Here is a 27,388-nt window from a genome sequence, read left to right as displayed (position 1 = left end):
TATCACAACACGTTATTACTTATATTATATGCTCTAGAGAGGAGAGGAGTAAAGGTCAGTAGGAATTAGATAGATAGATAGATAGATAGAGTGGTCCCCGGCCGGACACTCAGGAGGACCGGAGGAGGGCTTGTACCTCCTCCAGACCGCGAGGGGCGTCCGTCCTGGTTATGTTGGGGGCCTTGGGTGAAGGGCTTGGAAGACCAGCCCTGTAGGGACCCGTGGCCACCGCCAGGCGGCGCCCCAGTGCCTGAATGTCCTGAATGTCTTCCTGGTGTGGTGGAAGTGCTGGGGGGAAGACGACGGGGGACACCCAGACAGCTTCCGGGTGCGCAGCTGGCACTTCCGCCACACTGGGGCATGGCTTCAGAGGAATGCCGGGAAGCAGCTGGAGCCCATCCGGGTTCCCATTTAAGGGGCCGCCTCCCTCCAGTCATCGGCGGATGTCGGGTGGAAGAGGACGGAGCTAGAGTGAGGACGGGAGGCGGCTAAGAGAGAGGCACAGAGACTGAGAGGCCTGGACTTTGGGGGATCGGTGCAAGAGGCACTGGGGTTTGTGCATTGTAAATATTTGCAAAATAAACGTGTGTTGGGTGAACTTACGATGTCCGTCTGTGTGTGTCCGGGCCAGCTTTCACAATAGATAGATAGATAGATAGATAGATAAGGCACTATAAGATAGATAGATAGATAGATAGATAGATAGATAGATAGATAGAAGGCACTATATGATAGATAGATAGATAGATAGATAGATAGATAGATAGATAGATAGATAGATAGATAGATAGATAAGGCACTATAAGATAGATAGATAGATAGATACTATCTATCTGTCTACATGTATTCTGTCTTATTCCTACTGACCTTCATTCCTCTCCTCTCTAGAGCATATAATATACAGTAAGTAATAACATGTTGCGATACACAATATGGCTTAATTGGTTACTAAGTAATATATGGCTGTCACTGGACATTGTGTGTCAATGTGTGTGAATGACAGGGAAGTCAGAGGAATGGTGAGGATGCAGGGAGTAGAGTTGGCAAAGGTGAATGAGTTTAAATACTTGGGATCAACAATACAGAGTAATGGGGATTGTGGAAGAGAAGTGAAGAAGAGAGTGCAGGCAGGGTGGAATGGGTGGAGAAGAGTGTCAGGAGTGATTTGTGACAGACGGGTATCAGCAAGAGTGAAAGGGAAGGTCTACAGGACGGTAGTGAGACCAGCTATGTTATATGGGCTGGATACGGTGGCACTGACCAGAAAGCAGGAGACAGAGCTGGAGGTGGCAGAGTTAAAGATGCTAAGATTTTCTTTGGGTGTGACGAGGATGGACAGGATTAGAAATGAGGACATTAGAGGGTCAGCTCAGGTTGGACGGTTGGGAGACAAAGTCAGAGAGATGAGATTGTGTTGGTTTGGACATGTGCAGAGGAGAGATGCTGGGTATATTGGGAGAAGGATGCTAAGGATAGAGCTGTCAGGAAAGAGGAAGGCCTAAGAGAAGGTTTATGGATGTGGTAAGAGAGGATGTGCAGGTGGTGGGTGTGACAGAGCAAGATGCAGTGAACAGAAAGATATGGAAGAAGATGATCTGCTGTGGTGACACATAACAGGAGCAGCTGAGAGAAGAAGTTATTACATTAACTCTCTCATTCATATGACAAACCAAGTCCAACCTCGTTCAGTTTTTCTTTGGTTACCTTCTTCACTGATATGGAAGCAGTGAAGCTGAATTTACTTTTCACATATGACCTCTGCATAGGTTTTTTCTCGATAAAGAGTAACATAATACAACACTATTGAACCTGCTTAATCCAATTGAGGATCACAGGTGATAAAGTAAAATCTGTTATGTTAGGTTAGACACCTGAGTTTAGATATATCTAATATTAGCACTTGATAAGGACTAGATGATTGTTGGTTATGTCCTGATATGTAAAACCATAGAATTCAAATGGAGCACACTTACTTTGTAACCTGAATTTTGGTGAATGAATTTTGTGTGGCTGCAGGGACATTTTTTTTTAGTAAGAAATGCTTCATCATTTACTAAAAAAGGTTCCTTCAATGACACAGAATTCCTCTCAACTAAATAATTTTTAGTGCCATATAGCAATAATGCATTGTCGCAAAGTGGGACTCATAGAGTACCTAGAGGGATCCCAATAGTCTGAGGGAAATGTGATCATGCTACCCTTAAATACAGGCAGTCCAATGCTGCCTCTGACCTGGTCCTTTTATGGTACAGAGGATGGGACACCATCAGCTGCTGGGGAAAATTCTAGCCTCAGGATTCTGTAGCTAAAACAACCACCTAATCCTGAAAATGATTCCAGGGTTTGGACTGAAGTGATCCCAGTATGGAGTTTAAATATGGCACAAGAAAGAGGCTGAATACAAGACTAGACTTTGGAATAATGACTCACTGGAGGCGTAAAATATGTCAGAGTCACGTAAGAAAGAAAGAAATAGAAATAGGGGAGGTAAGATGGAAGAGCATTTTTTAATACCTTACTATGGGTTAGAGACGAAGCCATCCCACCTGGTAGAGACCAATTTAAATTTTGTACAGTCAGATCAGATCCAAAGAGGAAGAAGCTTTATGTTTGTCTGCAGTTATTCTGAGACTTTGAACTCTTCCTTGTGAGCCTTATTATATTAAATGATGCAGCATTTTTTCGGCCTACTTAGCAATAGTCCAAGTGTTGAGAGATGGTGTAAGGGTGCCCTCTTCTGGTATTACAACATACAATTAATTGCAAGTTTTTGTATCTCATTATTTGGGTAGCTCAAATTAAAATATTCATATATATGTAAAAGTTTTGCCATCAACTGAAACAGCAATATAAAAAACTGTGACAATTATTAATTTGAAGTAACAAACTAATATACAGTACCCTGCAAATGCCTATGTGGCATCTAATGGTTTCTATAGAATCAGCACATACAATACCGTATTTATCATCAAGACATTGGGAGGCGGCATGATAAAATGACTAAGGTATTACATTATAAATCACATGCAACTCTGTCCATGCTCTCATTTTTAAACAAATATATTGTCATGTACAAGGGCATTGTGACGTTTATGGGGATTGATTTTAATGGTACACTGGAGAAGGATTTAAATGCAACACCAACACGTACGTATTCCACTCTTGCACCTCCAGAGTTGAATACATAGACTTGGATTTGCCTCTCAACACACTTCACCTCTCCCAGTCCTCCAACATAAAGAGATCTCAGAAAAAGAAGATGGTGTTCATTTTGGGTCCAACAACTGTTAGAGGCGCTTGAAATAGACTCCTGAGAACAATTTCTAAAGCCACATCCTTTTAACCTAACATCTAGCCTTTAACAAACAACTATTAAATGAAGAATTCCGTAACTCTACTTATGCTTTTCTTCTCGATCTTTCACATCATATAAACTAGAAAGCCGTAGACAGCTTTGACCAGGGCCACTACCTCAGAAAATATTAATAGCTGACGATGATTTCATTACCCTGCGGTGGGCTGGTGCCCTGCCTGGGCTTTGTTTCCTGCCTTGAACCCTGTGTTGGCTGGGATTGGCTCCAGCAGACCCCCATGACCCTGTAGTTAGGATATAGCAGTTTGGATAATGGATGGATGGATGGATTTCATTACCATTTAAAAGATTACAAAATACAGAGTAAAGAGAATTAAGAAAATACATTTTTTAACTTTGTAACATTATGCCTGCATCTATAATTTGAGTTATGCTCTTCTGATCTTATGCAAACATATCATTCAATTCTCCATGCAACTGAAAGTTCAGCATGACCTAAATAGTCATAAAGGTCATAAACTGAGCGGTCTAGGAGAAGTATGCCACTAATCAATACATAAATGAACAGTGTAAACACAGTGTATTTGAAAGAGTGTAAATGAGAACAACTTAATAATGTAAATAATGTGAATATCATTACAATATAGCTCACAAGAATACATTATGAACAAAACAAAATGATAAAGAACACGATTTTCAGCCTTATCGATATGCATAATTTGTGACCAGAAGTTCAGCTATGGATACACTAATATTATTTTCCATGCAACAGTTTCGTGAACATTCTACATTAACTGAGTAAAATTGCTACATTGGCAATTTCAAACTGACCGTGGATTATGTACATTGTGACAGACTTTAACCCGCCGGGGCGCCTGGAGAAGCAAAGGACCTGGAGAAGGGCAATTTCTTCCCCGGGACACAAGAGGGCACCCCCAGATTGCATGAGGGCCACGGTGCTTGGGTGCTCAACCCTGTGGGGGTCCGTGGCCAACGATGGGGGCTGCCTGGGTAGTTCCGGAGCAATGGACTGCAGCACTTCCACCCCACCGGAACAGGAACCAGGTATACCCAGAGTGCTTCCGGGTGCCCATGCAGCACTTCTGCCACACCAGAAAGTGCTGCAGGAAGAATGTCAGGGAGAACCTAAAGCACATCCGGGTGTATTATAAAAGGGGCCGCCTCAATCCATTCGGGGACCGGGAGTGGGGAGGCAGAGGACAGAGCTTGCAGGAGAGGAGTGGAGGCGGCAGAAGAATAAGAAGGAATGAAGTAAAGGAAAGTAAAGTAAAAGTAAAAAAGGACTGAGCTGTATTGTGGCTAATTAGTGCATTGTGTGCTGTGTAGAAGGGACATTCTGAGTCAACGTCTGTCTGTCTTCCACTACATGTATTTTGAATTTAGACACTTCTTCATAGGGTCTATGATGTAGCCATTCATTATTTGTTTTTTATACAGTGCCATGTGCTTACTCTCTTATGGCTTTTAATATATGGTTTGTGTTCTGTTCAAAATGAGGCAAGCAGCACATATCTGAAAACACAATTTCCCTGATTGCCTGAGAGCCCCACAGTCGACTGATGCTTTTAAACGAAACCTTTTTAGAAAGGCATTTTGTTAAATTATTTCTATAGATTATCTTGTTTGTTAGTTTATTCTTATTTTGTAGCACTTTGAGATTGTTAAATGTAAAGCGCAATATAAATAAAATGTATTATTATTATTTATTATTATACAGTGTATCAAATAAAAGTTAGAAAGAGCCAATGAGTCAGTGCTACCAGTTCACACAACAAGCATGTTGTTTCAAGAATGGATGGATTTATACGAGGGGCGTTCACAAAGTTTCCACACTTTTTTTAACCACTATTAAGAATTTCAAAAACAAATGACATCGCTTTTCTACATAGTCACCTAATTTGCGGTGCAATTTTCACAGCGTTTTGCCAACTTTTTAATGCCAAATTACTACTCCTTCCACCTTCATTGTTTCCAACAAAAATATAAAAGTGCGGAAACTTTTTGTACATCCCTCATACAACAACATCTGCCGTCAATCTTTGGATCTGCAGAAAAGTAAGTACAACAAATCTTGTGATTTGAGTAGCCTATTAATTTCTTCAGTTGTCTTCCATGTCTGAAAGTGAAAGCATTCAATATCTTGACTGAGTGACATTTACCAGAATGAGACCAATATATTGTGTATGTCCTTCTAACAGTTGTATTGTAGTTCTGTAACTACATAGTAATAGTATTGTCATACGTAGTGCTCAGTGAATTTCTTACTGCTACAGTATATCTTTTGTTGCCAAACAAGGATGAAGGATAATAAACAAGGATGTATTAGCATAGATAACTTCATGTTATTTAACAGAAGTAAGTCACCCTTCAAATGATTTATTTTATTAAAGAATAAGTGGCTTGACCAAAGAAGGAGACTCTTCAGTCCATCATGGTAAGTTGTTCACTACAAAAAGTGCTCTATACATTTTAAAGGTATTTAAATTAAAGACCAGATGCAGCTTTTTATGATGTGACTGTCTCTATGCTTACCTTGACTGAATGCCATACACTGGTGTATATATCGAACTGCTTCATAAACCCTTCCCCTCTTGCACATACACAGCGCTGCCTTTTTGTTCACTTTGCAACGTCTGTATGCTTCTTGCGCTAGTGTAAGGCAAGTGTGAGCCACTTCAGGATTATTTTCTCCATACTTGTAGATTTGATCTGTTAATGCCTCTGTGATTATCAACCTAAAGAAAGTATTAACACTCAATTATAATAAACCTGATTGAAAAAACAACATAATTTAATGACATTATTAATTAACAAGGTAGCATCAAGCATCAGTTATATAAAAGATGGCTATTTTGTCTAACTAGGATATTAGTGACTGTCCTATCAGACACATTTTCTTTGCAAAGAGTAGAGAACAAACAGAAGGAGTTTTCTGGACACAAATCAGAGCAAACAGTTGTTCACATTAGCAAAAGTTATTTCACAAGAAGTCATTAATGTGTTTACCATACTATTTTAGGGGCAAAATCGAATACCAAGTTGTAACAAAGAGTCAAGACCAAGATCTTTCGTAAGTCTGTTTGTTTAAATTCCTTGAGTGTTAGTCTCTTAAAAAAGTCTTTCTCTTAACACACAAACTTTAAATGCTGTAAGGTGCATGCTGCCATCTTAGCCACCATGAACCCTAACCATGCAGCATTATTGTGACCATAAAATATTACCTTCCAAAAGAAAATAAACACAAAATGTCAATGCAATGACTTTTACTATATATATGGTGGTCCCCGGCCGGGGACGCCGAGGAGGACGAGAGGAGGGCTTGTACCTCCTCCAGACCGCAAGGGGGTGTCCGTCCTGGTTAGGTTGGGGGCCTCGGGTACAGGGCTTAGAAGCCCAACCCTGTAGGGACCCGAGGTCACCGCCAGGCGGCGCCCCGATGCCGGTTTATCCCGTGTGGTCCCTGGCCGGGGATGGAGCCCGGCCGGGACGCCCAGGAAGACCAGAGGAGGGCTTGTGCCTCCTCCAGACCGCAAGGGGGCGATCGCCCTGGTTGTATAGGGGGCCACGGGTAGAGGGATTAGAAGCCCAACCCTGTAGTGCTGGGGGGAAGACTTATTGTGGCGCCCGGAGAGCTGCCGGGAGGACAGCCGGTACTTCCGCCACGCTGGGGCGTGGCCAAGCAGGGAACGCCGGAAACACCTGGTGCTCATCCGGGAGCAGTATATAAAGGGCTGCCTCCCTTCAGTCTGGAGCGGAAGTCGGGTGGAAGAGGACGGAGCTAGCGGGAGGACTGGAGGCGGCCAGAAGAGAGAGAGGCATTGTAAGGCCAGAAGAGAGAGAGGCATTGTAAGGCCTGTGGAGAAGAGAGGCATTGTAAGGCCTGGAGGAAAAGAGAGGCATTGTAAGGCCTGGACTTGGGGAATCGGTGCAAGAGGCACTGGGGAGTTGAGCGTGGGACTATTTGTACATAGTGTAAATAAACAAGTGTGTGGTGAATTTAAGATGTCTGTCTGCCTGTGTCCGGGTTCAAGTTCACAATGGCGCCCAACGTGGGGCCAACCGTCTGGTCAATTATATACATTTACTTTCAACATTTTAAATCACGTCATTTAAATATAATTAAAAAATCTCTTTGAACCTAACTATTACTTAACGGGTAAAGGATGTTGCGGACTTGTATTTCACCAAGTTGTTTCTTCGCCAAGTTGTCTTTCGTCGTCTTGTCTTTTTGTTGCTGTCACCCAGTTGCCACCGGGAACAAATATTTTATGGTTGGATTATGTAGGATTGTTGCATCTCATTAGAGGTTTAATATATGACCAATTGTGTTTTAGAATGAAACAGAAGTAAACAGAGTAGCTGCCCATCAGCCGAGGGAAAAGTGAAGTGTGAAGTGAAGCGTGTTCAGGCCAGTACTATTACTTTTGTAACAGAGCTGAACAGTGACTAGTAATTTTGCCTTACAGTTTCAGGCACTGATGTTTAAATTTTGGTCTAGTCCAGTGATTCTTAACCTTTTTTGAGTCACTGACCCCTTTCAGAATCTGATGAAAGCTGTTGACCCCAGACATAAACATGAAAAATATTCACATAAAAAAACTTTGCATGCACTGAATATAATGTACTTCATTTATTGAGATTTGATTGTTTCATACATATATGATATACACAAAGTATTATTACACTTTAAAGTAAACAATCTAAAGAAAACACTCCTGTTTATATACTGCTCAAAAGAATTAAAGGAACACTTTTTAATCAGAGTATAGCATAAAGTCAATGAAACTTATGGGATATTAATCTGGTCAGTTAAGTAGCAGAGGGGGTTGTTAATCACTCATTATAATTATGAAATACAATCCTCTTGTGCAAATTAAAACAGACCTACTACTATGTTTTCTACTACCATTACTACTACTACTATATCTACTCTAAATCAACAGTACCAGGCTGTATAGCAAATATAAACATTATTTTTTATCTGACCCTCCACGGACCTCCTGTTAAGAACCTAGGCAATATCTGAGCAATATTTGTTTGCTTGGGATATCTGGACAAGAAACAAATAGCTATTAGTGATTTCCTGGTCTGCAAGATGGAGCACTCAATCCCAGTTTAGAAGTCTTGGCACTGAGTTGCATCTTTAAGAGAACAGAGAAAGGCCTCCATGGTATCTGAACTCTTTTAAAATGACTAAAGACTCAGAGGTGCAGTATCTCCAGGATTCTCTAGAGAGATCGAGCTTTTCTCTGGGTCAACATTAGGGCTAATTATTCAACTTAAAATTATATATTGAGCACATCTGTCTTGTTTAAAATTGTCCAAAATGTTTCCCAGACAAGATCCAACCTGTGAATGTTACAATCAAGTTCCAGCCTCACTGGGGTCACGTTTTGGGCCTGCACCAAATTAAATTAAATTCTGGACCAAAATTTTTAAATGCCTATCAGACAGCCTTGGTGTCACAATCCCTCCTAACCATTAACAGCTGTGTTTGGTGGACTCCCAGATGGCCTCAAAGTGGAGAAGGACAAACAAACTGTAATTGCCTTTACTACATGATTGTCACGTAGACTTATCTCGCTCAACTGGAAGAATCCTAACTCACCTCTTTTAAGTCAGTGGGTAAGTCTTGTTATATACAATTTGAAATTGGAAAAAATCAAATTCTCACTTAAAGGATCTGTGCAGAACTTTTTCAAAACCTGGCAGGATCTGATCAATAACATCTTAGAATAAGCTTTTAAAGCAGATTGATTCTGTCCCCATTTCTTTTTCTTCTCAATTTCTCTTTATTCACTTAATAATTCGCCTATTTACTTATTTTTACTAGCTTTAAGTTTTGTTCTGCTGGCCATGCTCTCTTTCTCAGGGGTAGGGGTTGATTTGTTTTTGATCCTATTTTTGTAAAAATTGATCTGTTTGTATGGAATGTTGTGTGATTTCAATAAAATCAATAAAATCAAAAAGGAAATTAAGGCTATTTCTAGCCCCAAAAATGATCCCAAGATTTACCCAAATGTGTCTCCAAGAAGAGGTTTAATGCCACCACTCTGCAGAGAAGTAAAGAGGTGTAGAGTTGAGAAGAGAATTTTAATATACAGTAGGCTTCTATCAAGTAACAGAGACGGAGAAAGAAGGGAAACGAGGAATGGGGTGCTTTGTGGTACCTTTGCTGTGTTATCCACTGCTCTACCAATTCAAGATGGTTGTACTTCAAGGCAACCATGACTGCTTCCAGACAGATGTCTTCATTGGGCGTGTGTGTGTCTGAGGCTTCACAGCTCATCACTGACTTGAAGAACAGCAGTAATGGTGGCAGGTTACTTTCCTCCACAATGGCATCTATTAAAATTTAATAAGTGCAAATTATAAGAAATGTGGACAGTCATATTACCATTTATACATGTTCTGGTTTTTAAAGGGAACATTTTTTAAGCAGAGTTGACACTGGTGATCAAAAATATTACAAACCAGAAGGAGACCGTGCCTGTTTACATAATACAGTATAAGTAGTAAGTGATAACAGGCAAATTTTATATCTCAATAATCCTTTTATTGATTTTAGTGATCCTAATGACCAAGAATAACCAAATTCCATTTTCTAAATGACTTGTCATGATAAGTAATGAATTATCAGCATATACTACTTTTTTAAATATTAAAACAAAACATTGAACATTTTTTCTTTATAAACAGGATTTATTTGTTAATGTATTTTGTTCTTTAGTTTGCACTGTTTTAACTAATAGATTAAATTACTGACTTGATTTTACCGCATGACCACCCTCTCCTTATTGAACATTTGGAGCTCTAGTAAACCATTTATATATGATACAGAGACACAGAATTCTCTCAGCATTGAACTTCATAAGCTGGTGCAGATGGCTATACACAAACACTGGCCACTTTATTAGAAACCTTTTCCTAATAGCAAGCTAGTCCCTGATTTGATGTCAAAACTGTCTTATTGTGTCTAGCTAGGCCTCAGCAAAGTGTTGAATGTGTGGCATAGTTATGATGGCCCATATTGACCCCAACCTGCCCTGTGTTTTGCACATTACCAGGTGGTAAATATCCTATTCAAAAAGCACCTTCTGTGCAACCCAGTAGAGGCTTGAATAACTAGCCTTCCTAGACTTTCAGTACATAATGAAAATGCTTATTATCAGACAATGACCATGGAAGGATACATCTGATTGGTAATGATGTTCGGATATCCTGTGGTAGTCAAACTGTGCTGAATTGGGGCTCATATCTGTGCACACATATCAAGGGGCCCAATATCTTCCTCAAGAACTTGTCCTACACCATTAAACCACCAACACTAGCATGAATACATGACATTAAACAATATGGGACCATTTACTTTTCACCATTGTCAAGTCTCCTCCCTGGCATGAATTTGTGGAAACCAGAATTCCTTAGACAAAGAATTATTGTTCCAGTGCTCTGCTGTTAAGTATTTATGTTCACCTTGTTTTGTTTTTTTTTTGCTGATATGAATGTAACTGTGGAAGGTTGTCAGCTGCCATATTCCATCTGTGACAATATACAAGCCATATGACCTGACAGGCCTCTTTCAGATCCACTGTGGTAATAAACTGGTAATTGAATGAGTGCAGACCATCTGTTACTGTACATAAGTTGCAACAGCTTCCGTCTGCCTCCTTCATCAACAGTCTGTTTCTGGATACTTGTCAATTTTGGCTTCATCTTTTTCTGGATGGTGGCCCACTCTTAAGACATCCATGAGACATGTGTGAAAACCCCAGCAGAGCTGCAGTTCTTGGTGCCCATATATCAGTGCAGCTCACACTCTCTAGTACGTGTCACTCAAAGCAACATAAACGTTTAGATGTTTAGTCACAACCTATCAGTTGGTTCTGGCTTAGATGCTTTAAAATTAATTTTTTGCACATCCATCCATCCATTTTCCAACCCACTGAATCCGAACACAGGGTCACAGGGGTCTGCTCATATGATGTAGTCAATGACTAAGCAGTAATTTATCTGTCATGGTCAGGTATCCCTACTGTGTAGGAGCTGTCAACTTAACCAAATGTTTTGACATATACTTTACAAAGTAAGACTAATTGCATGTAAGCTTTGCTGCTTGCTTGTCTGACCTCTCTTGGGCACACTCCATTTCTCTAGCAGCCAGCATCTGTGGCTGTCGGGTTGCGGCTGGGCTCCTTCAAGTGCTTTCACTTCCATTACAGGCACAATTATGACAAGCCATATTCCAACAGAATTTTATATGCATTTTTGAGATACTGTATCTTTAAACAATTTTCGATTTATTTTGCATTTTAAGATCTCAGCATGATGTTTTTTGAATATTACTATATTTTTAATCAAATTGAAAAATGAATCAGATGATTCAGAATGAACAAATCATGTGCTTCATCCACCCTCACCTCCTAAATGAATAACTCATGCTCTCTGTGGCTCACTTGTTCCTCTACCACCTTTTGTCCTCTGAACTACATTTCTGCCTTAGTCTAACCTAACTGAAGCCTATCTTCAATGAACATTTTGCCCAAAATTCAAAGAGGGTAATGCTTCAGAGTTACAGTGCCTATAAAAAGTATTCATCCCTTTGGAAGTTTCCAGATTGTATTGTTACAACACATTGAATCACAATGGATTTAATCTGGTTTCTTTCACATAGATCCATAGAAAAAGACTATTTAATGCCAGAGCAAAAACCGATCTCTGAAAATTATAAATTACTAGCAAAATACCTGCACTTCGCAGCGGAGAAGTAGTGTGTTAAAGAAGTTATGAAAAAGAAAAGGAAACATTTTGAAAATAACGTAACATGATTGTCAATGTAATTGTTTTGTGACTGTTATGAGTGTTGCTGTCATCAAGGATTTGATTATCATTATTTCTTTCAATCAGGTTCATATTTGGAGGACGTGTTGTGTTCAAGTTACATTCCGTGTTTGTCAACCGTTGTAAAGATAACAGGTTTCTGCGATGTTGCGATGTCCACGGCTTTATTTAATGTTAGCTCAGACCCAGCTCTTAAAAGTTTCTCTCGCACTTTTGCTGAGTTTGTGCCAAACACTAGTCTATTCTTCTATCCCTGACCCTGATTCGTTTGCATAAGCACAGTTCTTCACCAGCAATTTTAACTCCGTTACAAAGTGATCGAAAGTCTCGTTTATACCCTGCGTCCTCTCATTAAACTTGTATCTCGCGAATATGGTATTCGTCATAGGCATGACAAACGCCAGCGACAGCGTGTCTATGAACCTAATTTAAAGTTAAGCTTTACACTTTGCTTTCCTATTCATTTGCATAAGCACAGTCCTTCACCAGCAATTTTAATTCCGTTACAACAATTTTAATTTTGTTACAAAGTGATCAAAAGTCTCGTTTATACCCTGCGTCTTCTCATTAAACTTGTATCTCGCGAATATCGTATTCGTCGTAGGCATGACAAACGCGAGCGGCAGCCTGTCTATGAACTTAGTTTAAACTTAAGGTTTACACCGTGCTTTGTTTCCGCAGTAGCTGCACTTATGAATATGCTTATATGCGTCACTCGCTTCATTTTCTTTTGCTGCCTTCTCAGTTGTGTAACGCGTTTTTTGTTCAGCACTCTTTGGAGCTCTTGCTTGTTCTCTGCATACTGCGTTCACAGTCAGTTCACGTGAGCCGCTCGGAGTACATGCATTGAAGGTTCTCACCTGTGCTTGTGCTATCTCGTGTGATCTTGCGATGTCCATGGCTTTATTTAATGTTAGCTCAGACCCAGCACTTAAAAGTTTCTCTCGCACTTTTGCTGAGTTTGTGCCAAACACTAGTCTATCCCTGACCATCTCATCTTCGTTTGCATAAGCACAGTCCTTTACCTGCGAATATTTAGCGGCAGCGTGTCTATTGGATTGCTGCCGACGGACGGCCTTATATGGGCAGGCACTCAATTACGGGGAGGCGTGGACGATGAGGGACGCAACTCCGCCTCACGGCGACCAAGCTGCAGGCTATGGCCGTATATATGTACATAAGTAGGTTCCAGTTATGACCGTTACGCGTAGAATTTAGAAATGAAACCTGCCTAACTTTTGTAAATAAGCTGTAAGGAATGAGCCTTCTACCTACAAGTGAAGTTGGAGAATTACTGATAAGTGAGTCAGTCAGTCAGTGAGGGCTTTGCTTTTTATTAGTATAGATAAATATAAAAGAGAAAACAATTTAAGTACTAATACGACATACCAAAATCATCAATGGTGCAGCCAATTGGTTTTAGAAGTCATGTAATTAATACAATGGAGATCACCTGTCTGTAGTCAAGGGGTGACTGCAGTATAAATGCACCTAACGTGCAAGATCCAACTTGTGGTGAGTCAGTATTGTGACCAACCTACACAATGAAGACAAAAGAAGGCAACTTTGTGAAAGGTGAATCAAAAGTACAAGCCAGGTATAGATACAAGAAAACATCCAAGTCACTGAATGCCAGTTAAATGAATCTTTAAGAAATGGAAAGCGTGTGACATAGCTATAAAACTGTCATGTAAGAAGATTAGTGAGGGAAGGAGGCCACCAAGAGACCTATGATAATTCTGAAGGAGTTACAAGCTACAGTAGAGGAAAGTGGATAGATTGTGCAGCAACAACTCTTGCCCAGGTGTTTTATATCACACAGGACGATTGCCAGAAGGCATAGGAGAGACTCTGAAATCAGCTGGAAGTAGATTTTATGGTCAGTTTTTTCTTTTTTTGTCCATCAGGCTAAACAACATATTTGGTGTAAGCCAAACACTGCACATTATCAAAACACACCATCCCTACTGTGAAGCAGGGTCATGGCAGCAACATACTGTGGTAATGCCTCTCTGCAGCAGGCCCTGGAAGGCTTGTGAGGGTAGAAGTTAAAATGAATGCAGCAAAACTACAGGGAAACCCGAGAGGAAAAGCTGATGCAGTCTTTAAGAAACTTTAGATTGGGAAAGGTTCAGATCCCAATCCCATTGAAATTTTGTGGTTGGACTTGAATAATGCTGTTTACTTGCGATCCCTGTGCAGCCGGACAGAGATAAAGAAATTATGCAATGAAAAATGGGAAAAATCCCAGTGCCCAGATGTGCAAAGTTGACAGAAAGAGAGAGAGACCTTTACGAGGCTGTCATGGCTGCCAAAAGTGCTTTGACAAAATACTGACTTGAAGGGGGTGAATACTTACAATGTAGTCAATTACTTTGTATTTATATATTCAATTACAGTGGGATGCAAAAGTTTGGACAAACTTGTTAATAGTCATTATTTTCCTGTATAAATCATTGGTTGTTAAGATAAAAAATGTCAGTTAAATATATCATATAGGAGACACACACAGTGATATTTGAGAAGTGAAATGAAGTTTATTGGATTTACAGAAAGTGTGCAATAATTGTTCAAACAAAATCAGGCAGGTGCATAAATTTGGGCACCGTTGTCATTTTATTGATTCCAAAACTTTTAGAACTAATTATTGGAACTCAAATTGGCTTGGTAAGCTCAGTGACCCCTGACCTGCATACACAGGTGAATCCTATAATGAGAAAGAGTATTTAAGGGGGTCAATTGTAAGTTTCCCTCCTCCTTTAATTTTCTCTGAAGAGTAGCAACATGGAGGTCACAAAACAACTCTCAAATGACCTGAAGACAAAGATTGTTCACCATCATGGTTTAGGGGAAGGATACAGAAAGCTCTCCCAGAGATTTAAGCTGTCTGTTTCCACAGTTAGGAACATATTGAGGAAATGGAAGACCACAGGCTCAGTTCAAGTTAAGGCTCGAAGTGGCAGACCAAGAAAGATTTGGATAGACAGAAGTGACGAATGGTGAGAACAGTCAGAGTCAACCCACAGACCAGCACCAAAGACCTACAACATCATCTTGCAGCAGATGGAGTCACTGTGCATCGTTCAACCATTCGGCGCACTTTACACAAGGAGATGCTGTATGCGAGAGTGATGCAGAGGAAGCACAAACAGAGCAGCTTGAGGTCTCCTCAAGCACATTTGGACAAGCCAGCTTCATTATGGAATAAGGCGCTGTGGACTGATGAAACTAAAATTGAGTTATTTGGGCATAACAAGGGCGTTATGCATGGAGGAAAAAGAACACAGCATTCCAAAAAACACCTGCTACCTACAGTAAAATATGGTGGTGGTTCCATCATGCTGTGGGGCTGTGTGGCCAGTGCAGGGACTGGGAATCTTGTCAAAGTTGAGGGACACATGGATTCCACTCAGTATCAGCAGATTCTGGAGACCAATGTCCAGGAATCAGTGACAAAGCTGAAGCTGCACCGGGCTGGATCTTTCAACAAGACAACGCACCGACACACTGCTCAAAATCCACTAAGGCATTCATGCAGAGGAACAAGTACAACGTTCTGGAATGGCCATCTCAGTCCCCAGACCTGAATATAATTGAAAATCTGTGGTGTGAGTTAAAGAGAGCTGTCCATGCTCGGAAGCCATCAAACCTGAATGAACTAGAGATGTTTTGTAAAGAGGAATGGTCCAAAATACCTTCAACCACAATCCAGACTCTCATTGGAACCTACAGGAAGCGTTTAGAGGCTGTAATTTCTGCAAAAGGCGGATCTACTAAATATTGATTTCATTTCTTTTTTGTGGTGCCCAAATTTACGCACCTGCCTGATTTTGTTTGAACAATTATTGCACACTTTCTGTAAATCCAATAAACTTCATTTCACTTCTCAAATATCACTGTGTGTGTCTCCTATATGATATATTTAACTGACATTTTTTATCGTAACAACCAACGATTTATACAGGAAAATAATGACTATTAACAAGGTTGCCCTAACTTTTGCATCCCACTGTAATTCAGACCACTTTGCATAGATCTGTTTTCACTTTGACAGTAAGTACAGTTTTCTGTTGACCACTATAGCCACTGTATATGTTGGAGAATATCCGACATGAATGGTTCACATTCTATAGAAATAAAAAATTCACAATTATTTATTTTCCTTGAAATATGTTTATGTGTGAGAAAAGGCTGCAATTTTCTTCCCAGTTAAAAACCTTCTTTTAGTATTTTATAAATAATATCCTACACTAATTCAATCAAAATTCATAGTCTACAACATCATGCTCTGAAATGGCCAAACTCTCATGCAATAAACCCAAAACCAAACTTGAGAATGAGCCTCTACTGTGGTGCTGTGTAGCTGGTATTATTTTATTTACATTTCCATAGATTTTTAAATCTGCTGTTCATCTGCTCGGGCATTTTGGTGTGACACGTGTTAGACTTAGTTCATCATGCTCAGTCACTCAGTGCTAACAATAACCTGTATTATCAGTACACCATATTATTATGAGAAGGCTGGGGTCTCATACCATGACAGTCATTCGCGCCAGGATATTCAGTCTGTTCTACTCAGTCATTGTGATTGCATTCATAACAACAAGGCAAAATACTTATTTTATAAAGCATATTTTACTATGTTCGCCTAATAGGCTAGTCCATTGGTAATAACAATATGAATATCAAAGCTTTTACTACCCTATATTTACAATCTTAAAAAGAAGAGTTTGTCAATCATGTTTCTTCATATAGCCGGCAATGTGTCACGTTAACACTTGCTTCAAGTGCTACAGTTTCATAAGATGACTATTCTTCATGATTTCTGACTTTTGCAGCAACTGCTCTATTACATCTTCCCAATCTAATCTGTATTATAGTAATTATAATTATGTAATTATTGTAATTATGTGGCCAATGGTTAGGACAGAAATCAATAGTCTTCCCTGGGTGATTTACAGATGCCTCCTTTGATAAACAAGAATGCTGTGTTGTATTTGGTTACATGCAAACTAAAACTCCTCATCCCACTAATAGTAACTGGTGTTGTATACAAGATGAAAAGTTTATATTTCAAAAATATTTACAAATTTATATATATATATTGTCACACACGTGTGCATGGGAGGCAGCTGAAGGGCTTAGAGAGGACTGATTATACATCTGCCCGGGGGGGGCGGGGCACGCTAACGCTCTTTCTGAGTTCTCTACAGGTCTTTAATGGGAAATCCCACCAGGAGCCGACACCTCGACACATCACTTCCGGTCCCCGCCCCGAGGACGACATCACTTCCGGCTCCGGCACCAAGGACAACATCACTTCCGCCCTCCGGCCTATAAAGCCTCCTGCCTTTGCTCTGGCAGGCAGTTCTGTATTGGACTCTGTTGAGTAAACTTGACTCTTATGAACCGATTACTTTTGCAGCCAGGAAACCGAATTAAACGGGTGGCTGCCCCAAACCTTGCCATGCCTCATGTCTCTTCTTCTTACAGTATATAAAAGCCAAATACCACTGACTCACTCATCACGAAATCTCCCGAACCATGAGGACTTGGGACTAGGTTACCCTTGGTCTTAAAACTATTCATGGTGGCTCTAAAATCCGTACTGACTCCTACTCTCTCTTCTGTTTCTTTTTCCGGTTTCTCTGTGGTGGCGGCCTGCGCCACCACCAACCTACTCAAAGCACCATGATGCCCCAGCATTGATGGACTAAAAGCCAAAAGTCCACGTGATCATCATCATCATCAAATCCTTCCGTGAAAACCATAAATCCAAAGAGGACTGTTTCATTTATGTTAGGTAGATTGCCCAGAGGGGACTGGGCAGTCTCATGGCCTGGAATCCCTGCAGATTTTATTTTTTTTCCTCCGGCCGTCTGGAGTTTTTTTTTTTGTTTTTTCTGTCCCCCCTGGCCATTGGACCTTACTCTTATTCTATGTTAATTAATGTTGACTTATTTTATTTTCTTACTGTGTCTCTTATTTTTCTATTCTTCATTATGTAAAGCACTTTGAGCTACATTTTTTTTTATGAAAATGTGCTATATAAATAAATGTTGTTGTTGTTGGTCCATAGGTGTTCGCTAAGAAACGGTTTTAAATATTTTGTGGTCCAAGCGCGTTCTGTATGTATGTCTGTCCGCTTTTTACAAGAGAATTACTTAATGGATTTAGATCTGGTTGTTTTCTATAACATGCTTGAACTTTCCGGTTGATTTTGCGACTTCTCTCATCGCGCTAAGTGCCATAGTTCGCTTGCGGTACCGATGTATTTATGCAAATCCAACAGAGAGGCTGCAGGCCGAGAGCAGGGGGCGGGGCCTTCCTCATTCACTCGCCAGCCTCTGTTCGAGTTGTTCTACGTCTCTCCACGTGTTGGAGTGCACCTTACCTCTGCTTAGCTAGCGATACCTGTTTGTTCAACAGACATTATCATCTACAGATTGTTAAGGAGTAACGTCTGATATTTTTGTGAGAGAGATCAGAGCTCGATGTGTTTTAGAGGGTAGCTGCCGATTGCCAGAGATATCATGGCCACGTGCTTTTCTCCCCATGCGGGGATTGCTTTTCCGTCAGAGCTGTACACGATCAGATACAGTGCCAACGTCTATTGATTTTTAAAGTTTGTCCTGTTTTATTACTATGTGGGTGAAGCCACGGGGTACAGCTAGTTCAATATATTATTAGTGTCTTATCTTTAATTTGTAAAAATGCACTGGTTTGCGTAGACTTACATTAATTATTTTTTTTGGTTCTGATTGTGTTGCATGGAGATTTTTACATTCATTTCCCAACGGGACTATTATAGATCACTGGATTGCTTTCTTTTAGTTTCTGAACCTTTTTATAAAAATACTGAGCATAAATGAGACCAGATAGAAAATGTCTCTTTCCTGCAACACAATTATTCCATCACTCACACTCAACATTGCAGCTTCCATCGTTCCACACTTGAAAAAAATAATTTTCTCCATGCATGGCTTAGACTGCAAATGACAGTTTAATCATAATTATGGGAGGAGAAACTGAAAGAAATGTCATTGGAAATTGGTAGCTTGTATTGTAGCCAAGTATGAGCTAGGAATTTCATTAGTCACGTTGCAACCTGGTCATCATCCTGTACCAAGTCATCTTCTCAATCATTTTAACTACAAATTCATTTCACATTTTGGCCTAGACTTTAAAGTAATTACTTTCTGTACATAGTTATTTATGTGCTGTTCACCGAAAATGTCATATGAAAGATAAATGTGATGAGTGAGTAAATGAGTAGGGAACACAGCTTGATTACTGATAGGTATGTCCATTCACTGCACAAGTTCAAATGTTCTCACAAAAACAGTCGCAAATTACTCATATTATTCTGTAAAGCATACCTGTAAATTTTTTCCTGACTTTTGTGTTCCACAGAATTTTAATAGGTGACTTGGCTGCATGAGATGCTGCTGCTTCATATTGGCCTTCTTCAAATAGTTCATTAAATCTGAATCAAAAATAGGATCTCTCTTGTTATTTCAAAGAATAAAACACGACAGACATTCTGATATTTTATAGTGTTACTGCATATGCTGTATATCAACAGTATAGTTTATGAAACTTATACAACATACATCAAATATATCTCATATCACGTATTACAATAAATCTATGGAATTGTTGATCTCCTACTTTAAAAATGATTATTGGGAGGTAGACTCAGCCTCATAAATCTTGAATTAGTAATAGTGAGTGACAACATGTTGCATGTTGATTAGCACATGCAAGAAAGAATTTCACTTTACTCTGTACATGTGTCAATATTGACCCTATGACTTTATATTTCTAGAATTTGGTGTTAACTAATAAAGGCTGGCAGTTGGCATTCTTGTTCAACACAAAACTTCAGCAGCTGAGAACCTCTCTGATCACTTGCAAAGACAGCCAGGTTCCTGGTTCATACTATTTGCTACTACTACTGCTGCTGCACCATCTGATGATGCGGGTTATGCTCCATGCTACCATCTTGCTTCTGGGAGCTCTGAACCCGACACCGTCGGAAATGTTACCGATGAGCTGGACAGTGAGGCACAACAATGAAGCAAGGGGATGGTGCAAAAAGTGCAAAAGTACTTTTATTTAAAACAGTGTTCAAATAAATAAGTGCAGTACTTTAAAAATCTTCAAATAAATAATCCATAAAAAGCTGTGAATTGTGGAGGTTAAAAACACGCTAGAAAAAATCCTTTTTAAAAAACGAGGTTAAAACAATGGCTGGAAGCAGTCTTTTAAAACAAATCCTGGTGCCTTTCTACTGGTGACTCCCCTGCTTCTCCCGTCCAGGCTGTGCACCAGGGGAGCCACCCTACCTGCAGCTGACCTTCTTACTGCCTTCTACCGCTGGTCTGTTCGCCTCGCTGATCCCTGGCGCCGGTGGGCTTCACCTGACCATGACTTGGACTCCCCAGCGACCAGGGCGCTCACACTAGGACTTTCACATCCCAAGTCCCGACTCCCACTGCCTTCCCGGCTTTATGCGGCGAGCCATCCTCCTACTGTCACTCCCGCTCCTCAGTAATACTTCACTACCGCCTGCTCCCGGGGTGCCAGCCATTACACCCAGGCACACTGTTCAGCTGCAGGTGTTCTCTGCTACGAACACCTTCGCTCATTCATGCACCGGCTTTCTCCTTCCTACTACCTGCCTTCTCTCCTTCACAACCTCCGTCCGTTTTTTCTCTTCCTCCCCTTAGCCGCCTCGCGCTTCTATCATTTATCACGGGGACGTGGTTCAGGTGTGGCAATTAGCAGCTCCTGGCATCATTTATGGATGCGGACGACTCCTCATCTGTGCACTTAAGCGAGGACTGCCTGCATCACGAATTCACCCGGGACCCACTCCCGCCACACTGCCATGCTCCCTCACTAAGCCGCGAGTGTGGCGATTATTTATTTAAAAAGTGGCCTTTTTGACTTGAGCTGTGGACCTGCTACACCACATACCAATGACACAATGTGATCAAAATGCCCATTTTTTGTAACTCAGATAGAAAAAAACTGCTGACTGGAACATAATAATGAGAGCTACTGTTGTTCATTCATGTCAAAGACCTCTCTGTGCCTACTCTTAATACCTCCATTATTTTCAAAGGATTGCAATAAAAGCAAAAGCAATCATTCAAAACGAGTCAAAGGTATCTGCATGCCAAATATGCCCTCATCTTGCTCTTATGATGTACTCAGGCTTTAATCCTTGGGGCAATTAAAAAACTAACAGTCTCAACTAATACTGGCAATTCAAGATGACAAGGATGGTCTGCATTCCCTGTCTAGGCCCCCAAACTTGCTGGACCAAATTTCTTGTGACTGAAGAGTGGTTACAGAAAATGGTGTGGGGATGCGGTTCTTAACCACTGTTTCCTGTATTTTAATGTTTTCTGTACTGAACAAAATTCTAACATTTACTGGTAAATAGAACAAGCACAGTTTGTCAATGCTAAAGTGTTTACTAATTAACTCAGGAGTTCAGTCAAAGATTTTCACCTCATTAAAGCTTTCTTTGACTGAAGTCCGCCCTGTGCTAAGTCGGGTTACATCTGCATGACTATAAATTAGTGGTTTGAACTTTTATTGTACTTTTTCCCTTGCCGTGGCGCAATCTGTCTTAACTAGGAACAGCAGGAGGTTCCTATCTGATTTTTCTACATAATCATCTTTTATCTGGCTCATTCTTGTGCTATTTATTCTCATTTCCAGTGACTATCTATTACTTGTTAATGAGTTGCCTACAAGTATTTCTGAAGTGCTGTTTGCCTTTTGAGAGAGTGTCGTCCCTCTGTTAGTTGGCTAATCACAACCTGCTTTGGAGGGCAGGTGACGGGCTTGCATGTGATGTGGTCTGCACATTTTAGTTGTTGCTTCATTATTGTTGACACAATGGTGTCCAAGTCTGACGGAAACTGTCTACCAAATCTAAAGTGCATTTTAAATCTAAAAAAACAGTTGCAGTATAATGCACAATCAAAAGGCTTGACCTAAATAAGTATAGAGATCACTATTCCATCTGAAGTCTCTCTTCCTACAATACCAACAACAAAAATGTGCCATAAAAAAGGTAATCAATTAACATATTTGATCTCATATGTGCAGGTGATAACAGAAAGGACAAGCAGAAAAAAGATTAAGCAGTTAAGTGCAGCTTGGCTTCATTGCTTTCTTACCTGTCTAGGTGTTCATCGCTTTCTTATCACTTTCTTTTCTTTTTTTCTTATCACTTTCTAGGTATTCATCACTTTCTTACCTGTCTATGTATTCCACTAAATGATCAGTAAATGATCTACGATGACCCTTATGAAAGCCTCCCAAATCTGTCCATCTGGAATATCCACCTGCTCCAAGAAATCAAATAAGAATCAGTGAATGCATGTGCTAGGTATTTCTAACAGATAATATATTGTCAGAATGGAAAGATATAACTCTTAGTTTTAAAACAATTGCACTAATATATGTCCAGGATTTCATTTATATGTAGAATAAATGGTTTATTAGGTCTGAGAGTAAAGAAAAAAGAAAAAAGTCATAACCGAAAAAGGCCCAGTAATTGGATTATTACGTTATGTAAACAATTGCAAGAGAAATCTAACATATATAATACTAGCAGACCTTGTGCGCTTCGCTGCAGTCACTGTATTTGGAATAATTATATATCTACATGTGACTTATAGAGCTTCTTTATATATAACATTTTTGGTTTGTCCTCCTGGAGCCAAAATATATACATTTTCTCTTTGACTAATTCGTGAACATGCTAGATAAAAATAGAAACGGGAAAACGGCAACACCGCCGGGAACAACAGTAAAAAAACAACAGGAAATGAGATAAAGTAAAAGTCTACTAAACACTAAAGTACAAAAACGAAGTAGAAAGTAACAGTAAACCGCAACACCGCTGGGAACACCGGCACACCGCGAGTACTAAACACAAAGAAACACTAAATAGAAACACTAAAGGAAAAAATAGTATTCAGTAAGTACTGTGTCTAGTAAACAGTACATCAGTAAAGGAGAGAAGACTAAACACTAAGGAGAAAGAACGGCAAGACCGCATCAGCTGCAGAGTTAAGCTCAGAGCGAAATGAAGTGAATGAAATGACGTAAATGGGAGGGGAGATGATCACGTGACTCCCTCACCCTCCCTCCACAAACACACAAACACAGTCTCTTGGATCCCAACTCTCCTTTATATGTATAGATTATAATATTCTGTCTGCATGCTCTAAAATGCCTGTCAACTTATAATACAATGGATTCAGAAAAAATTCAGACCCCTTCATAATCTGTACACTTTATTACGTTGTAGATTTAATTTTAAATGTATAAATCTGCCGTATTTGCCCATCCATCTACACTCAATAACCCATAATGACGAAGTGAAAATGTATTTTCAGTAAGATTTGCAAATGTATTAAAAATCAAAACCAGAAAATTAGGGTTAGGGTTAGGTTTAGGGTCATTTATATTTATATAATATTCCGACCCTTTGTTATGGCACTCCAAATTGTGGTCAGGTGCAGCCATTTGTTCTAATCATAACTGAGATGTGTCTAGAACCGGACTGGTGTCCACCTGTGGCAAACTAAAGTGATTAGATATTGTTTAGAAAGGCACACAATTGTGTCCATAAGGTCCCACAATTCACATGCATGACAGGACAAATTCATTTAAAGTTAAATCTACAATATAAAAAAGTATGCAGAAATTGAAGGGGTCTAAATACTTTCTGACTCCACTACATAATAGGTGTTACAGTGGCACAGTGTCAGCGATGCTGCCTCATAGTACGGGACACATACAATTGAAGTGAATTGGATTGCTAAATTGGCCCTAGTGTGCGTCTGTGTGTTTTTGCCATGCAATGGACTAGCACCCTGTCCAGGTTTTGCTCGCTCCTGACATGAGTCTGATCACTGCTGGGATAGGTTTCAGCTGCCCTGTGATCCTGCAGGTTAGGAAGATGCATGAATAGCTGGATGTACAATATAAAATTCATTACATAAATACTGTATGTTTTGAGACTTTTCAGGAAAGGAAAAAGAGGTTTCAGGGTGAGGCAGTTATATTCATGAATTATGGTGCCCCAGGAATTTTACTATACACTGTAAAAGTGACAATAATGACTCACTGAACCTATAAACACTATGACTTGCAGAAGTGTGTGTTATGCTCAATAGCCACTCTAGAATGAAAATGGGTAACTGGAATGTCCTATGATGGACTGGAATCAGTTAAGGGATTGAGTCCTCTTTTGCATTCAATGGTCAGTGCTGCTCTGCTCTGGCTTCACACAACCACATGTGCTAACCACATTGCAGAACATCTTTAACTTTTTGTCAATATCGCATTGAATTTTGATTCCGTGTTTGGACTTACATTGTGACAACACAATATATAACTGCTCATGAGTGAATATTGTTTCTTTCTCTCTAATAAATAAACCAACTTTTTTGAATGTTTGTCCCTGTGATTTGTTCATTGTCATAGCAAAAGCTATGCAGAAGTATGTGTTATGCTCAATAGCCACTCTAGAATGAAAATGGGTAACTGGAATGTCCTATGATGGACTGGAATCAGTTAAGGGATTGAGTCCTGTCTTGCACTCAATGGTCAATGCTGCTCTGCTCTGGCTTCACACAACCACATGTGCTAACCACATTGCAGAACATCTTTAAAGTGATGTGTAAATGGATATGCATAGTGGTTATCAAGTCCTCGCACAATTTCAGCTATTTTTGATAAAAGGACTGAAATTAATTGAGATTAATCATCTTAACTCTTCTTCATCTGTAATAACGTCTTATAACCAAATGTACAGTATCCATCTTCCTAATTCACTTATCCTGGGCAGGGTCACAGTGCAGCTGGAGTCTGTCCCAGCAGCTATGGGGCAAAAGGAATGAACAACACCTGGACTGGTTGCCAGTCCATTGCAGGGCAAATACACACATACACCCACATATTAGAGCCAGCTTAACAATGCCAGTTCACCTAACTTGCATGTCTTCGGACTGTGGGAGGAAGCTGGTGCACGGGGACATGGGGAGATTTGCAAGCTCTATACAGGGTGCATCCGGGATGTGAACCCAGGTCGTCCTCCTGTGATGCTGCAGCATCACCACTACCAAACCTTGCCGCTCTCCCAAATATTTTTTAGTAAGCTAGGGGGCTCTGCCCCCTGCTCACTTCACTCGCCAACCCCTGCATACGCTACACATTAGGCACTTCACGGGTCTGCTGCTCACATATGGGGAAGTGGATGTACAATTCAAAGAGACTGTTACTTTCATGAGAATTGTTACATATGCATAATAGAACTAACTATTTTACATTACAGCGAGAAATTAACCATAGTAAAAAATAGTAAAACAACATAAATTGAAAGAAAATTATGTTATATGTCTTCATTCTGTTTAGCTTTGAAATTAACAACCAAATACTTGTTAAACTTACACTTTTACTGTAAAACTTCTGTAAAAACAATTTTTTGAATGAGCTTTTCGTCAATATCGCATTGAATTTTGATTCCGTGTTTGGACTTACATCGTGACAACGCAATGTATAACTGCCCTTGAGTGAATATCATTTCTTTCTCTCTAATAAATAAACCAACTTTTTCAAATGTTTGTCCCTGTGATTTGTTAATTGTCATAGCAAAAGCTATTCTAACTGGAAACTTTAAATGTTTTAATACAAATGGTATATCAAGATCTCCTTTGGAGTCTAATGATTTCCGTGGAAGATGTACTACATTACCTTTCTTGCCGCCTGTTAAAATTTTACGTCAGAATTGTTTGACCAATTTTGAATACAATTAATCTTGTCTTATTGCATAACCCATCACTCAGACATAAATTACACAATAACATTACGATACATCCTTCTTTCAACAATAATTTGACCAGTGGAAGACTGGACGGTGTTAACGGTTGTAGATATTCTATGGGATATTGTAAGATGAAGTTTTCCTCTTCCTCACAATCAGTACCAACTCTTTCAGCATTGTCTATTGATATGCATTTAACCAATTTGTTGTGTAACTGATCAACAATGTTTGCGTTAATTCATTTGACTTCATCATTTCTCGGTGCTAGAACTGCCTGTGTACTCATTTCTTCTGTTGAAAACTCTTCGGGATGAAATTCTTCAATAAGATTTGGACATAATAAGTCCTCTTTAATTGGGAACGTAAAATAAGGAAAACGTAAAAATTTATAAGAGCTGAGAGAGCAGGAATTGTGTCTGACAAAAGCATTCACACGAATGAGAGGTGAGAGGACCATGGGAGTGGCTGAAAATGGTTGAGAGGAGGGCGGGACTTGAAAAAATCTCTTGGCAATAGTCTCGTCTCAAGATTTTCTTTTATAGTTGAGAGAAATGAACTGATCACTTTTCATTGCCTTTGATGTGTAAATGTTCGCAGCTTTTAACTAACACTTTGGGGAAATTACCTTTTACTTTGATTTCAGCAGTAATTCTGTTTGTAAAGGCCTCTACCAATTTAAAACACTTGCAATTTGTTATTTTTCCCCGTGTCTTGCAGAACATTTCACATTCAGTTACAATGGGGGGGAGTGGTTTGCTGTTCATAACCCTTTTCTGGTGAATCCACAGATTTTCTATGGGACTGAAGTCCATGTTTTGTTTGGGTCAATGTAAAACACTCATCTGTCTTGTTGTTAGCCATGTCTTCATTGCGCTGCGCGTGGGGACCGTTGTCTCATTCAAAGGGGAAATTCATCTGAAACATCCACCTTCTTCCAACAGACCAACACATTCTGAACCAAAATGTCTTAATAACAGGAAATATCAAAACTCTCTTTAATATTCATTCACCACTTTACTGAACACTGGCAATGTCTGTGTACCAGAGTCGAAAAGTAAGTCTTTTATAAGTCATTCTGCTTCTTACGAGTTGAAATAAAATAGGACAGGGATATTTACATAAAAATAATGTCTTTAATACATACCTACCTAAATACAGTATTTTATGTGTTAAAGGTTTATCTTCAACCTTAAGTCAGGTTATGCTCAATTTATAATTCCATTTGCCCATTCAACTCATAATAACTAGAGGTTATCAACTAAACGCATTCACTGTATACACATTAAGATTGCAAGCAATCAAATACGAAGCTCTCCAAATAAATATTTGTCACCAAAACATCTTCAACAGTGATC

General features: G+C 39.7%; 1 protein-coding gene across 1 annotated transcript in view; it reads right to left on the bottom strand.

Moving 5' to 3' along the window:
* The window catches only part of LOC120516569 (clathrin heavy chain linker domain-containing protein 1-like), a 46,963-nt gene that overhangs the window by 1,963 nt on the left and 17,612 nt on the right, over positions 1 to 27,388 (bottom strand). The window contains exons 7-10 of the mRNA XM_039738332.1: positions 22,455 to 22,542; positions 19,555 to 19,661; positions 9,505 to 9,679; positions 5,867 to 6,069 (exon numbers count right to left, since the gene is read on the bottom strand). Of these exons, the coding sequence (XP_039594266.1) occupies positions 5,867 to 6,069; positions 9,505 to 9,679; positions 19,555 to 19,661; positions 22,455 to 22,542 (573 nt within the window). The remainder of the gene's footprint in view (positions 1 to 5,866; positions 6,070 to 9,504; positions 9,680 to 19,554; positions 19,662 to 22,454; positions 22,543 to 27,388) is intronic.

The sequence above is a fragment of the Polypterus senegalus genome, chromosome 16 (genome assembly GCF_016835505.1).
Source record: "Polypterus senegalus isolate Bchr_013 chromosome 16, ASM1683550v1, whole genome shotgun sequence".
Lineage (NCBI taxonomy): Eukaryota > Metazoa > Chordata > Cladistia > Polypteriformes > Polypteridae > Polypterus > Polypterus senegalus.
Note: the sequence above shows the minus strand (reverse complement) of the source record. Positions and strands in the feature narration are given on the sequence as shown.